The sequence below is a fragment of the Procambarus clarkii genome, chromosome 35 (assembly GCF_040958095.1).
Source record: "Procambarus clarkii isolate CNS0578487 chromosome 35, FALCON_Pclarkii_2.0, whole genome shotgun sequence".
NCBI classification, from domain to species: Eukaryota; Metazoa; Arthropoda; class Malacostraca; order Decapoda; family Cambaridae; genus Procambarus; species Procambarus clarkii.
The window spans coordinates 21277081-21291932 of record NC_091184.1 but is presented as its reverse complement, the minus strand read 5'-3'; the positions used below and the strand labels follow the sequence as shown (position 1 = coordinate 21291932).

Here is a 14852-nt window from a genome sequence, read left to right as displayed (position 1 = left end):
TACCTACTTACTGCTAGGTAAGCAGAGGCATTTGGTGAAAGGAAATGTGCCCAACCATTTCTGTCTCGCCTGGAATTCTCATTTGCGCGTCGAGAACGAACCCAGCTGTACTACCAGGACCCTTAATGTAATTATATATAGGTTAATTTGAGTGATACTTAGCATCACTGATGGAATACCTCTTGTTTGCCCATTATAATCACTGTCGGTCGGTAAACACTTGATAGCTTTTACAACACAAAGGTATAATCCACTCCCAAAAAGAGTCCGCTCCGCTTCCAAAAGAGTCCCAACGATGCAATTATTAGACTGCTTGATATAATCTACTCAACCCTTGACAAAAATGAATTTCCGATTGGACTCTTCATTGACCTGAGAAAGGTCTTTGATGCTGTTTTCACCATAACTACCTCATACTTAAACTCCATCATTATGGAATTTGAGGCCTTGCTCAGAACTATATCCGATCCTATCTTAGTGACAGACATGAAAAGGTAGCCATCAATGATATAACCTCTCCCACTCTACCAATAACCGTTGGAGTGCCACAGGGCAGCATCCTAGGTCCTCTCCTATTTCTTATATGAATCAATGATCTGTCTAAGATCTCTAGTATTCTTAAACCTATATTATTTTCTGACGATACTACTCTCATCAACTCAGACCCCAACCCACACACATTAAATAATGTTGTAAGTAATAAATTTAAAAGAAGTCCACTTATGGATGTCAACCAACAAACTCACACTAAACACATTAAGGACCTACTACATCTTATTTGGAAGCAAATCTACAAATGCAATTCAGCTTCAGATAGATAATGATAAAATCAGCAATAGAAATGATGGAAAGTTCTTAAGACAAGAGACTCATCTTCATCACCTATGTACAACACATAACCAAGAAGATCTCTGAAACGATTGGTATACTCTCTAAAGTCTCAGATATTATGTACCAAATTCTGCTCACCTCTCACTATGCTATGCACTAATCTATCCCAATCTTATATATGGTATTGTGCATGTGGTTTAACCACAGAAAACTACCTCATGCCTATCATCACCCAGGAAAAATCTGCTATCAGAACAATAACAAATTCTGCTTTCAGACAACACTCAGCGTCCATGTTTAAATCCCTAAACATGCTATACATAAATTCCTTCGACACATTCTCTTGTGCCATTTACATTTACAAAACCTCTGTTCTTAAATGCTAACCATATTCTGAAATTCTTCTTAGATGTTATAATCAAATCAAACCATAATCACCACACCAGAAATAAATATATCTTTGATATCCATAGAGTCAAATATTTCAAATTTTGCTAGAAATTATCAACTTAAAATTATCTGTTAGATTAAGGACCTGCCCAAGGCGAGGGTTACCTCGGAACGCGAGTTTGTTGATACGCGTTCAGGCCGACGTAGCACATGGTGGTATGGCGATCGTCGCCCCTGCGCCCCTCTGTTTACCAGTGTCTCGCGCCCAGTGACTATCCCACATCAATTCTTCACCCAGATTTTCTGTGTTTTGTTGGATTTTTGGTCATTTGACTATAAAATTTGTTAGTATATATCTCACCATGGGCCCCAAGAAAGCCAGTGGTAAGGATCAAGGCAAGAAAGCCCATGTGAGGATGACAATAGAGGAGAAACAAGAGATCTTTCGGAAGCATGAGAATGGTACACGTGTTGTGGAATTTTGTAGGCAGTACAACAAAGCCACATCAACCATATGCACTATACTTAAGAAGAAAACTGAGATTATGAGTGCTAAAGTGGCAAAAGGAGTAAGAACAATGACGAAATAAAGACCACAAATACTTGAAGAAGTGGAAAAGTTGTTATTAATTTGGATACACGACAATGAATTAAGGGGTGATAGTGTTTCGGAGGCCATCATTTGTGAGAAATCCAGAGTATTGCACGAAGACCTTGTAAAGAAAACCCCTGCAACGAGTGATGCATATACGCGAGAGTTTAAGGCAAACAGGGGGATGGTTTGAAAAATTTAGAAAAAGAAGTGGTATCCATAGTGTTGCGAGGCATGGGGGAGGCAGCCAGCTCAGGCAAACCAGCCTCTGAGCGATTTATTGACGAATATAAAGAGTTTGCAGAGGCTGAGGGATACCTACCGCAACAAGTGTTTAATTGTGACGAAACAGGACTCTTTTGGAAAAGAATACCTAAGAGGACATACATTACCAAGGATGAAAAATCCTTGCCCGGACACATGCCTATGAAAGATAAACTCACGCTTGTGCTGTGTTCAAATGCGAGTGGCGATTTGAAAATTAAACCCTTGCTAGTGTATCATTCTGAAAATCCAAGGGTTTTCAAACAGTATAAAGTGCAGAAAACTCAAATGTGTGTGATGTGGAAGTCTAATAAAAAAGCATGGGTGACTAGACTTATTTTTTTGGAGTGGGTAAATGAAGTGGTGTGCCCTGCCATAGAAAAATATCTGCAGGAGAAACATTTGCCACTCAAGGCCCTGCTTCTCCTCGACAATCATCCTGCTCATCCTCCAGGCTTGGAAGATGATTTGTTGCCCAGATACAATAAATTCCTCACAGTTAAATTCCTTCCTCCTAACACCACTCTTCTAATTCAGCCTATAGACCAGAAAATCAAAGCAAATTTTAAGAAACTTTATGAAAGGGCACTTTTCCGGAAATGTTTTGAAGTGACTGAAGCCACAAACCTCACCCTCAAAGAGTTCTGGAAACACCATTTTAAAATTTGTAGTGCTTTAAAACTCGTTGACAAAACCTGGCAAGAAGTGATTCAAAGAACCCTGATCTCTGGCTGGAGAAAATTGTGGCCTGAATGTGTGAGAGAACTAGACTTTGAGGGGTTTGAGACTGTAAATGATGCGCCTATTGTTGAGGAAATTGTTACTCTGGGCCGGCAAATGGGCTTGGAATTGGATGGTGATGATGTGGAGGAGTTGGTGGAAGAACACAACGAAGAACTGACCACCGAAGAACTCCAAGCCCTTCAACAGGAACAGCAAGACAACACAGCTGATGATTCTACAGTGGAGGAGGATGAAGCAGTAGCGAATGTCCCTTCTGCAGAAATTAGGAAGGTGTGTCAGATGTGGGAAGAGATTCAAATTATTATTGAAAAGACTCACCCAGAGAAAGCTGTAGTAGGCCGTTGCCTTAATCTTTCAATTTATGATTGTGATGCCTTACTACAGAGACAGCTTGCGAAGAAGGGAAAAGCAAGCTTCCATGGACAGATTTGTTGTGAGAAAATCGAGCAGTGAGCCTCAACCAGGACCTAGTGGTACTCAGACAAAACGTGCCAGGGAGTGCACACCAGAAAGGTCCTCACTGCCTGATGTGATAACGGAAGGGGACTCCCCTTCCAAACAGTAAATCCTCTCCTCCTCCTCGTCCTCACCATCTTCCATAGGCCTACAGCATTCATCAACAAGGGTAAGTAATAACGTAAATATAAATGTAAGTAATATATATATATATATATATATATATATATATATATATATATATATATATATATATATATATATATATTGTGACGATAATCTCTTTCTAGAGAGATTGAGCCGGCTCTTCCCTACTTAAAGTTACGTCAAATATACAAGTACAAGATGCTACATTCAAGATACGTCACGGGTAGCACAAAACGTTTTGACCAGGAGGCAAAACGTACCCAAAATCCCCCCCACTCCACACGCCGGCTCGTCATCAAACCAGCTAACTACCCTTCACCGGCTTGCCTGCTCCTGATTGGTGACTCGCCGACCGCGCACCTGCACACCGCACCTCAGCGCCCTCTACCTGAGTCGACGTCTGAGCCTGACCAGCTATCAACTTCAGATTATTCCTTGTGCTCTTAGAGTTGACATCTCTCTCTGGCATATTAAGCTACAGGCTTGTATACGAAGGGAGATATCAGCCATAGCCAATATTCTCAGCACCATTTTATTATTTTACCTTTATACTATTGTGTCTCACATTGTCTTTGCATTTATCTTTGTTATTTAATTGTACTTTAATTCCCCCGAGATTTGTCTTTATTTTCATTTATGTTTAAAGTAAATATATTAAAGTTTCATTGTTCATACTTTGTGTTTTACGTGTTCCTCCCTCTAACTCACCACAGACAACAGGCAAGCAGTCTATCTTTTTTTTGTAAGTGTGACCAGGCATTGCCACCTGCCATTGGAGGACTGCCGAACATCTATACTCCAACACTTTCCCGTCACATTTTATGGGGACCTGTCCTAGGAGCTTCACTCAGGTACTAGTACCAGAACGTCAATTTGTGGTAAGCGTATTTCGCTTTGCTAAAGTTACTTTTCAATATTATCATTAATTTTTATATTTATATGGTGCTGTGTGTATTGTGCATTCCGAGAGTAGCATATGGTGAGTGTGAGATAACTTTGGATTACGTGGTGACTGTAGGCCACAGTCATTCTCTTAATTGGTCATCTTTCCCTCCCTGTTATTACTCGAGTTTACCACCTTTTGTCCCTAGGATATTTCTCATATTATCGACAGATCATCATTTTGGTACCCTGGTACTTTGGTTTGTCTTCGGGCCAAAGTACCTTATCTTCTGCAATCCGACCGAAGGAGGATAAGAGGGCCATAGTTCCTCAAGCACGGACTAAGTTACTGAGTTGGGACCTCAGCAGCAGCTCTCGTCACCAGTTGACACTCGCACCCCTACACGTCGGTCAGAGATAATGATATTTACTTAGGTAGGGAATTAGCTTTCTTTTTACAGAGCACAAACTTCGCTAATTCTGTAAGTATCATATTCATTTAGTGGGAAACCTTTGCTTATGTCCTATAGAGACTCGGCAAGGTATGCCTACATTCTTGGACTACCTAATTCACTTTGGAGCAATTAAATGTTTCATTTGTTTTAGAAACTCAGTTTCACTTATTTAGTAGGATTTTCTTGCCCTTATCCTCTTACATTGAGTACCGGGTACAAGATTTCCTGCGACTTTGATTGACTAATCATTTACCATCCTATAATTAACTTTAATTGTTAAAGATTACAATTCCACAGGATAGTTACCAGTTGCCACGTTATCCTGTTTCTGACATTTACCATATCACAACTATATTCGTTGTACATTTATTTGCTATCTTTCACCAAGTTTCGTCTCCCAGCTTTCCGTAACGATCCAGCTGGTGAAATAGGGACCTTGTGTCGTGCCAAGAGGACTGAATTACAAACTCTTGCACACGAGTATCAACTAGATGTTCCCAATGGAGCCAACAAAAATGAATTACATAACCTCATTATGGATCATCTCTTAGATGAAGGGACAATTGACTCTGAAACTCACGAAACTTATTCTATTGCAGATAAAACTGATTTGGCAACTATGGAACTCAAACTAGAACTTGCCAAACTTGAAAGGGAGCAGAAGAAAGAGGAAGCTGCAATGAGAAAACAAGAACAAGAACGAGAGGCCGCCTTGAGGAAAGAAGAACAAGAACGAGAGGTGCCCCTTAAGGAACGTGAGATTGCAATACTCCGTGAGCGTGAACGAATACAGCTTGAAGCAAAACAACGCCACCTGGAGATACAACGCGAACATGACAAACAGCAAGCGGCAATGGCTATAGAATGTCGTCAACAAGAACTCACGTTGGAGACTACACACCTCACTCAACGCCAGCAAGCTACCGCCAGTCTTCCAGTAAGTTTCAATGTCTCCCATGCAAGTAAGTTAATGCCACCATTCGTTGAGACAGAGACTGATGTCTTTTTTACCACCTTTGAGACCCTAGCTAAAAAACTTAGCTGGCCTGCTGATCAATGGTCTACCCTTCTCAGAGTGTATCTTACAGGTAGAGCTGCAGTTACTCTCAGTACCTAAGCGTCTAAGAATGACTACCAAACCCTGAAGCAAGCAGTGTTGGACGCCTACCTTCTTTCCACCGAAAGCTACCGACGAAAATTCCGTGACCATCTTAAGGCAAGTACCACCACCTTTCTATAATTTGCCAATACAAAGAAAAGATATTTCATGAATTGGCTGGAAGCAGCACATGTCTCTACATTTGCAGAACTCATCAACCTCATGTTAGTTGAGGAATTCTTGAGACGTGTTCCCCCTTCCGTCCGTTTATATCTAGCAGATAAAGAAGAAACCGACTACATCAAATGTGAGAAGTGGGCTGACACCTACAGCCTCATCCACCGGCTGACACCAGAACCCCCTTTCAGTAAGAAGTCTTGGTACAGTTACGATAAAGTGAGTACAGATCAAGCGAGCTCACAATTGTATTGTAAGTATTGCAAACTCTATGGACATACCATAGATAGATGTGGGAAGGCTCAATACAAGAGCAATGAATCTACTAAACCCAAACAGACGCCTCCTAATTCCAGTAGGCCTGTAATGAATGTTGGTGTTCATGGTAATGAAGTTTCTCTCTTCAGTAAACACCTGTATCCTGGAAGTGTCTCTACCAACGGTACAGATTCGGATGGACGTTTCAAATTGAAGATCTTGAGGGACACAGCGACTCTTCAGTCCATTATGTTGAAATCAGCTGTGTCTAACGTCACCTACACCGGGGAAACCGTCCTTATCACTGACCTCACTGCTACCACTCCATATCCACTTGCCAGAGTCCACCTGGATTGTCCCTTCGTGACCGGTGAAGTCCAAGTCGCCATCAGGGAAAAACCTTTTCCCATGCCTGGAGTGCAACTTCTCCTGGGCAACGACTTGGCAGAAGATCTGCAACCGTCCAACCTGATCATCACGGACAAACCCCAGGTGTGTACCTCTGTAATGGATAATCCCATCTTTGAATATGTTCCAGCAGAGGTCCAAGAATGTGATGAAGTTTCTCCTCCGGTTTTGGTGACCACCCGTGCACAAGCTGCACGGCCGCAACCAGCTGATTCTACTGCTACCGCTGTCCCTCAAGACCCTCAGAATCTACCCCCAAATCTTACCAGCTGGAGTTCCGTAAGTTACAGAGGGAAGATCAATCATTAACACCATTATTCTTCCAGGCTGAGACTCAACCTGACAGTATCCCTGGGTTCTTCCTAGAGAATGAGTTGCTCTACCGCAGATACAGACCCAGTAAGCTGAAGGAGGATGACGATTGGGCCAATGTCGAACAACTAGATGTTCCCACCAGCCTACGGCCCGATATTCTACACCTGGCCCACGGAGCACTTTCTCACTATGGCTTCAACAAAACCTACCACGGAATCAGACAAGACTACTACTGGCCAGGTATGGTAAAAGACGTCAAGAAATACGTACAACAGTGTCATATATGTCAGATGGCAGGTAAACCTAACATCTCTATTCCCCAGGCTCCACTAAAACCCATCCAGGTGCCTGCGGAACCTTTCCACAGACTCATCATAGAATGTGTTGGTCCTTTACCCCGGACCAGTTCTGGCAACGCATATATATTAACTATCATGTGTCCTACCACCAGGTTCCCCATAGCAGTTCCAGTAAAGAACATTACGGCTGCTACTGTGGTGAAACACCTATTGAAGAACTTCACCCAGTATGGATTTCCAAGAGAGGTTCAAAGTGACTGTGGCACCAACTTCACCAGTGATCTCTTCAAGAAGACACTGGAGGAGTTCAACATCACACAGGTATTGTCCAGCCCCTATCATCCTGCTTCACAGGGTTCTCTTGAACGTAGCCATCAGACTATTAAAGCACTCCTAAAGAAGTTCTGCAATGACACCTTGAAGGACTGGGATAAACAACTTGATCTCATTATGTGCATTTTCAGAAGTCTCCCCAATGAGTCTCTAGGAGTATCTCCTTATGAGATGCTCTACGGACGTAAGTGCCATGCTCCTTTCAAAGCTTTCAAGGACTCTCTACGTAATGCCACCTTCAGTGACCATCAGAATGTGCCTCAGTTTCTTCAAAACTTAAAACTCATTCTAGAGAGAGTACGTAAATTTGCTAATGACAACCTATTGAAAGCGCAGGAGAGGATGAAGACTCATTTTGACCAAAGCAGCAAATTAAGGAAATTTAAACCAGGAGACTTCGTATTGGCATATTTTCCTATCCCAGGTTCTCCATTGCAAAACAAGTTTTCAGGACCCTACCCAATCAAGGAGTGCAGGAACAACCACAACTTCGTTCTTGAGACTCCAGATAGGCGGCGGAAGACCCGGTTGTGCCACGTCAACCTTCTGAAGCAGTATCAAGGTATTCCCCCCACTGTGTTGGTATCAGTTTTCGCGTTTAATGGTGCATACCTCCACAGTGAAACCTTCCCTGCTTCTCCCGAAAGCACTAACACTGAGTCGGTGCTTTCCAACTCGGAAATCCTTGCTAATCTTAATAACTATTTTCAGGACAATAATAGTGCACCTCTCATCAGAATCTTCAAGGAACACCAGAAGTTGTTCAACGATGATCCACAGGAGTGTAATGTGGTTCAGCACGACATCCAACAACTCCCCGACACACGGCCGATTCGTCAACCTTTCTACCGAATCAGCCCGAGTAAGAAGGAAGTCATGCGGGCTGAGGTACAGTACCTCCTGGATCATGGGCTGGCTACCCCTTGTGAGTCCCTTCGGGCCTCACCCTGCATCTTGGTGGCAAAACCGCATGGTAAGGTGAGAGTATGTACCGACTATCGGAAGTTAAATCTTGTGACTGTCAAGGATGCGTACCCCTTACCTAGAATAGATGACATCCTGGACGCCATTGGTCATGCGCGGTACCTATCGAAGCTGGACTTGTTAAAAGGATATTACCAGGTATGTTTAACGGAGCGAGCTAAGGAAATATCTGCCTTCACCACTCCTTTTCGCCTTTACAGATACGAACGCCTTCCCTTTGGACTATGTAATGCCCCGGCCACCTTTCAGCGAGCTGTCAACCGCGTCATTCAGGGCTTAGATCACACCTACGCCTACTTGGATGATATCGTTGTGGCAACCAACACCTGGAGCGAACATCTGCTCCAGCTGCAACGATTGTTTGCCAAGCTCCTGTCAGCCGGCCTCACCATCAACCTGGGCAAGTCCACCTTTGCCAAAGGTAAAGTGCGTTATCTTGGCCATGAGATAGGGAGTGGCAGCAAAGCTCCGCTAAACATATATACCCTAGCTATCCAGCATTACCCACAGCCTACCACCAGGAAGCAGCTCCTGCGCTTCCTTGGTCTTGCCTCCTTCTACCGTAGATTTGTGAGGAACTTTAGTACGGTGGCGACACCATTGATCACCTTAACTAGCCCCAAGCAACGGTATCATTGGACCATTCAGCAAACCGTTGCTTTTGAACAACTTAAATTCCTGCTCTGTTCTAATCCTATTCTCGCCTCGCCAGATATCACGAAGCCTTTCATCCTCTATGTCAACGCCAGTGGTACCGGCATCGGGGGTGTCCTGATGCAACAACGAGGCGAGGAGATTCTGCCTGTTAGCTACTACAGCTATAAATTAAAGCCACACCAAAGGAACTACAGCACGATCGAGAAGGAGCTGCTATCAATCGTCCTGAACTTGCAGCACTTCGAACCGTACCTGCAAAGTGCTCGGTCTACAACCATCTACTCGGACCACAATCCCCTACGCTTCCTGCAGCAAGCCCAATTTAACAACCAACGGCTTCTACGATGGGCTTTATATCTGCAGAATTTCAACCTGGAGATCTTCTACATCAAAGGTTCTGACAACATCATAGCAGACGCCCTCTCCAGAGTCTATGATGTAGAGGCTGCTCCACCTACCACTCTACCATCTGAAGACGTAACTTCACCCGGAAGTGCAGGCTTCGGGGGAAAGTTGTGACGATAATCTCTTTCTAGAGAGATTGAGCCGGCTCTTCCCTACTTAAAGTTACGTCAAATATACAAGTACAAGATGCTACATTCAAGATACGTCACTGGTAGCACAAAACGTTTTGACCAGGAGGCAAAACGTACCCAAAATCCCTCAGCCCATAAAACGGAGGAAAGGGTCCTGAAAGATATTGTTAATAGAAACGTTATCCCTACAGACAAAAATCAGAGGATACAACTGACGATTTACTATAGAACCAGAAAAACGGCCAGCCTACTCATGAGAAACTCTCCAGACACAAAGCAGAACGCTTTAAAAGAGACCAACGTCGTCTATGCCTTCAAATGCCCTCTTGGGGACTGTAAGCCTAAAAAAAAAAACAGTATATAGGCAAGACAACAACATCTCTTTCCAGGCGTTTAACGATGCATAAGCAACAGGGCTCCATTAAGGAACATATAATCTCTTCCCACAAACAAACCATCACCAGAGAAATCTTAGCAAGCAACACAGAAATCATCGATAGATACAGCGATAGCAGGCGGCTTGACGTCTGCGAGGCACTATACATCAAGAAGTCAACACTAGCAGTCAACAGCCAATTAATGCACAACTATATTCTACCCACTTCAAGACTCCGCTCCAATATACAAGCATCAAGAAATATGGACCAATAGGCTTTCTACAATTACTTCCATTCAATACCCATTGTTTCGTGTTCTGTCTTGTGTTTGAATTTAATACCCATTCAATACCCATTGTTTCGTGTTCTGTCTTGTGTTGGAATCTAATACCCATTGAATACCCTTTGTTGAAAGTTCGTTTTTCACCTCATCCACCTCACCCAAATGTAGATATAAACCTCGAAGATGTGAAAGCTCTATTCAGTTTCAGTTGTGTGTTTGTAAACTAAAGTCTTTGAAAATGTAATAAGTTTTACGAAACGCGCTCAAGTGTCGCGTCAGACTAGAAATAAAAATGAATTTTGGAGAATTGATCTTTGAATTACAATCAACAGTGAAAAGAAATGTAAGAAAGATGGAGAAAATTCGTGTTGGAGTTATTAATCTTACTTTTTCGGTCATATTTAATAATATATGTCTACAGGAAAGACTGCTACCAAAATATACTAATATATATATATATATATATATATATATATATATATATATATATATATATATATATATATATATATATATATATATATATATATATATATATATATATATATATATATATACATATATATATATATTTATATAAATATATTTATATATATATTTATATATATATATTTATATATATATAAATATATATATATATATATATATATATATATATATATATATTTATATAAATATATTTATTTATATATTTATATATATATATATAAATATATATATTATGCAATTATAGGGACCCACAGCCTCAGAGAAGGGAACACAGAGCATTTAGGGGAAAAACTTGCCATTTAACTCTGAATACGTAAGAGTGTTCGCTTCTCCTATCACCCCCCTTTTTTATGGTGTATACTTTATTATGCAAGGTTATACAGTTACATATATGATTTTATACCAAAAATGAACATTAAGAGGACATAAAAGAAAGTTCGCTTCCTAGAGGCTGTAGATTTCCTTGAACTCCTCCGACTTCGGGCATGAACCGAGGATGCAGCGAGCATTCCCCCTCTGGATCGCGACCCTGAGGTGCTGAAAGAGAAAACTTGCCGCTCTAGGGTCTCTTGTGGTGTCAATGAGCTTGGAACCAAGATCCTTAAGAAACCTTCTTGCACTCTCTCCCCATGAGCCTAGGGTCTGAAACCCTATTGGAACGAAGTTGTACCGATGATCTAATTGCCTATACTTGGCTGACTTGTCTCTTTCTCTGTGTGTCGCAGCGGCTCTGATGTGCCGGCAGAGAGGTTGGTGTATGTGGTTGCCAGGGTGGAAACGCAAGTATAGTTCCATGCCAACTGTCTGCCACCCTTCCACGGACGCAGTGTGATTCCGTCTGGTCGGCCAGCAAAGCTAACAGAGTCACTGTTCAGTAGGTTGCGGGGCTCTCACTCCGCTGGACACTGAGCAGAGGCAAGGCTTCTTTTAATAACGTCATTGACTTCGTCGAGTCTAGTGTGCCAACCACCAGGTCTTCCACAGTGCAGGCTATGCAATCCATATTCGTCAGTATCTGTCTCGCTACAAATACACCTATGAACAGTGTGGATAGGGGCAGCAAGACGGAGAGCAACTGCAATACAGAGCTCCTGTGGATCAAGACGTGTGCCTGTCGCAGACATTGGGACTGCCAAAAGGAAGTCCCCTGCATGGGGAGCCTGCACAGCTGTGAGGCGTGCACGATCATTGGGGGTTGTTGCTGCCTCCAGCAAAGGTATCGCTTATTTGTCTACAATGGGGCTGTTCCAACTGGATTGTTTCTTGGCTTTCGGCATGGCTGGTCTGAGTGCTGGGTCTGCCATGGCACCCCATTTCGTGTCGCATTCCGTGTAGTGGGGGTCCTGTATCCCCGCTACATCACTCAGGGTGTCAGGTAGAATTTCCTTAACCAAGTCATCTGTTGCTAAAGAGGAAGACAGGAAGGCTGGGACAGCAATTTGAGTGGCGGTGCGGACACCCAAGCAATCGAGCCTAACAGGAAGAGTGGCTTGTTTCCACTGGCATTCGTTGAGGGAGAGGTTAACAACTTTTTCCAGCATGGTCTTCAGTAAGAGGTCATAATCTTCAAGCTTTCGGTTGTCGTAAGATGGGGCACACCTCAGAAAGTAGGTTTGCCTTGGAACGGATAGTCATTTGGTGAGGAGATAAAACGCATCAGGGGCATCGATGTCACCTATTCTGTCTTCCATCCTCCTAAGGTCTGCGATTTTCTTGTCAAGGATCTCCTCAATGGCGTTAGACCCGAGGGGGGCTCTAAGGAGGGTGCTGTTCTCGGCCCTAATGACATGGGCTCCAGGCAAGGCAGACCTTATTCTAGCAACGATGTCTGGGTTGGAGGAGACTACTTCACACTTGGAAGGGTTCAGGACGAGACCCCAGGCTTACTTACTTCTTGCTCCCTTATTTTCCTGATATCTGCCACGAGGTGGTCTATGGTGCCAGCTATAGTGCCATCATCCAAAAACCAGATGTTGAACTCGCTGGACAAGCTTTCGGTGATTTCTTTTAAGACTAAGCAGAAAAGAAGGGAAGCAAGAGGATCACCTTGCTGAACACCTTCACATGATCTGATTTCATGTTCACCAAAGAGCAGTTTTGACTCACCACTGTAGCACGATAGTGTGAACGGGTAGAGGGGCCGGAAATGGCGATGTACGGCACATAGTACTGCATCTCTTCTGACCATGTTGAAGGCATTCTTAAAGTCCAGTTTGAGCAGGGCCTTTCCATCAGAAATGCTGGTGATGTATGCTCGTGCTGCATGGGCAGCCGCTTCACAGCCTTGGGGGATTCCAAATCCTAGCTGGATTGGTTTCAGAAATTCAGCCGCTTGCTGTTATATATCATACCGCTCAGGTATATCACCAGCCAGGCACATGTTGACGAACCTTGTGAGTTCCATAAGAAGATCTTGTGCAGCATCACCAACCGCAGGATTTAACATTTGCTTGATATGTTGAGGTTTTAACCCTGTAAAGCCGCTTGCTGACCCAGGTGGAAAAGTAAGGGCTGCTTTGTAGACCTCAGATTCACCAACGGTTAATGGGTCTGAAATGGTGTCGGCTGATGGTGGAACGATGTTGTCGCCTTGAGGGGCTCTGGGTGGGTGCTTGCTCTGCAGGGCCCGTGCTGTGGCTGAGTTTCGAGAAGCAATTTTCTCGTCACTGGTGAGGACTCTAATAACACTTGCGGTATTTCCCTCTTCAATTTTCTTGGTGATTTGTGCTCTGATTTTGTACGTTTCCGGTATGTTGTTGTTACCTTTTCTGCGGTGCATGTGTTTTGCTCGGATGTGAAACCGACTACATCAAATGTGCGAAGTCGGCTGACACCTAAAGCCTCATCCACCGGCTGACACCAGAACCACCTTCCAGTAAGAAGTCTTGGTACAGTTACGATAAAGTGAGTACAGATCAAGCGAGCTCACAATTGTATTGTAAGTATTGCAAACTCTATGGACATACCATAGATAGATATGGGAAGGCTCAATACAAAAGCAATGAATCTACTAAACCCAAACACACTTCTCCTAAGTCCGGTAAGCCTGTGATGAATGTTGGTGTTCCTGTTAATGATCTTTCTCTCTTCAGTAAACACCTGTATCCTGGAACTGTCTTTACCAACAGTACAGATTCGGAGGGACGTTTCAAACTGAAGATCTTGAGGGACACAGCGGCTCTTCAGTCCATAATATTGAAATCAGCTGTGCCTAACATCACCTACACCGGGGAAGCCGTCCTTATCACTGACCTCACTGCTACCACTCCATATCCACTTGCCAGAGTCCACCTGGATTGTCCCTTCGTGACCGGTGAAGTCCAAGTCGCCACCAGGGAAAAGCCTTTTCCCATGCCTGGAGTGCAACTTCTCCTGGGCAACGACTTGGCAGAAGATCTGCAACCGTCCAACCTGAGCATCACGGACAAACCCCAGGTGTGTACCTCTGTAATGGATAATCCCATCTTTGAATATGTTCCAGTAGAGGTCCAAGAAAGTGATGAAGTTTCTCCTCCGGTTTTGGTGACCACCAGTGCACACGCTGCACGGCCGCAACCAGCTGATTCTACTGCTACCACTGTCCCTCAAGACCCTCAAAATCTACCACCGAATCTTACTTGTTTGGAGTTCCGTAAGTTACAGAGGGAAGATCAATCATTAACACCATTATTCTTCCAGGCTGAGACTCAACCTGACAGTATCCCTGGGTTCTTCCTAGAGAATGAGTTGCTCTACCGCAGATACAGACCCAGTAAGCTGAAGAAGGATGACGATTGGGCCAATGTCGAACAACTAGTGATTCCCACCAGTATACGGCCCGATATTCTACACCTGGCTCACGGAGCTCTTTCTCACTATGGTTTTAACAAAACCTAC

General features: G+C 43.4%; 1 protein-coding gene across 1 annotated transcript in view; it reads left to right on the top strand.

Moving 5' to 3' along the window:
- The first annotated feature begins 1583 nt into the window (after positions 1 to 1583).
- LOC138371140 (chemotaxis regulatory protein ChePep-like) overlaps positions 1584 to 14852 on the top strand; it is a 44664-nt gene continuing 31395 nt past the window's right edge. The window contains exons 1-4 of the mRNA XM_069335973.1: positions 1584 to 1631; positions 2951 to 3254; positions 5313 to 5534; positions 14458 to 14607. Coding sequence (XP_069192074.1) covers positions 1584 to 1631; positions 2951 to 3254; positions 5313 to 5534; positions 14458 to 14607 — 724 coding nt within the window. The remainder of the gene's footprint in view (positions 1632 to 2950; positions 3255 to 5312; positions 5535 to 14457; positions 14608 to 14852) is intronic.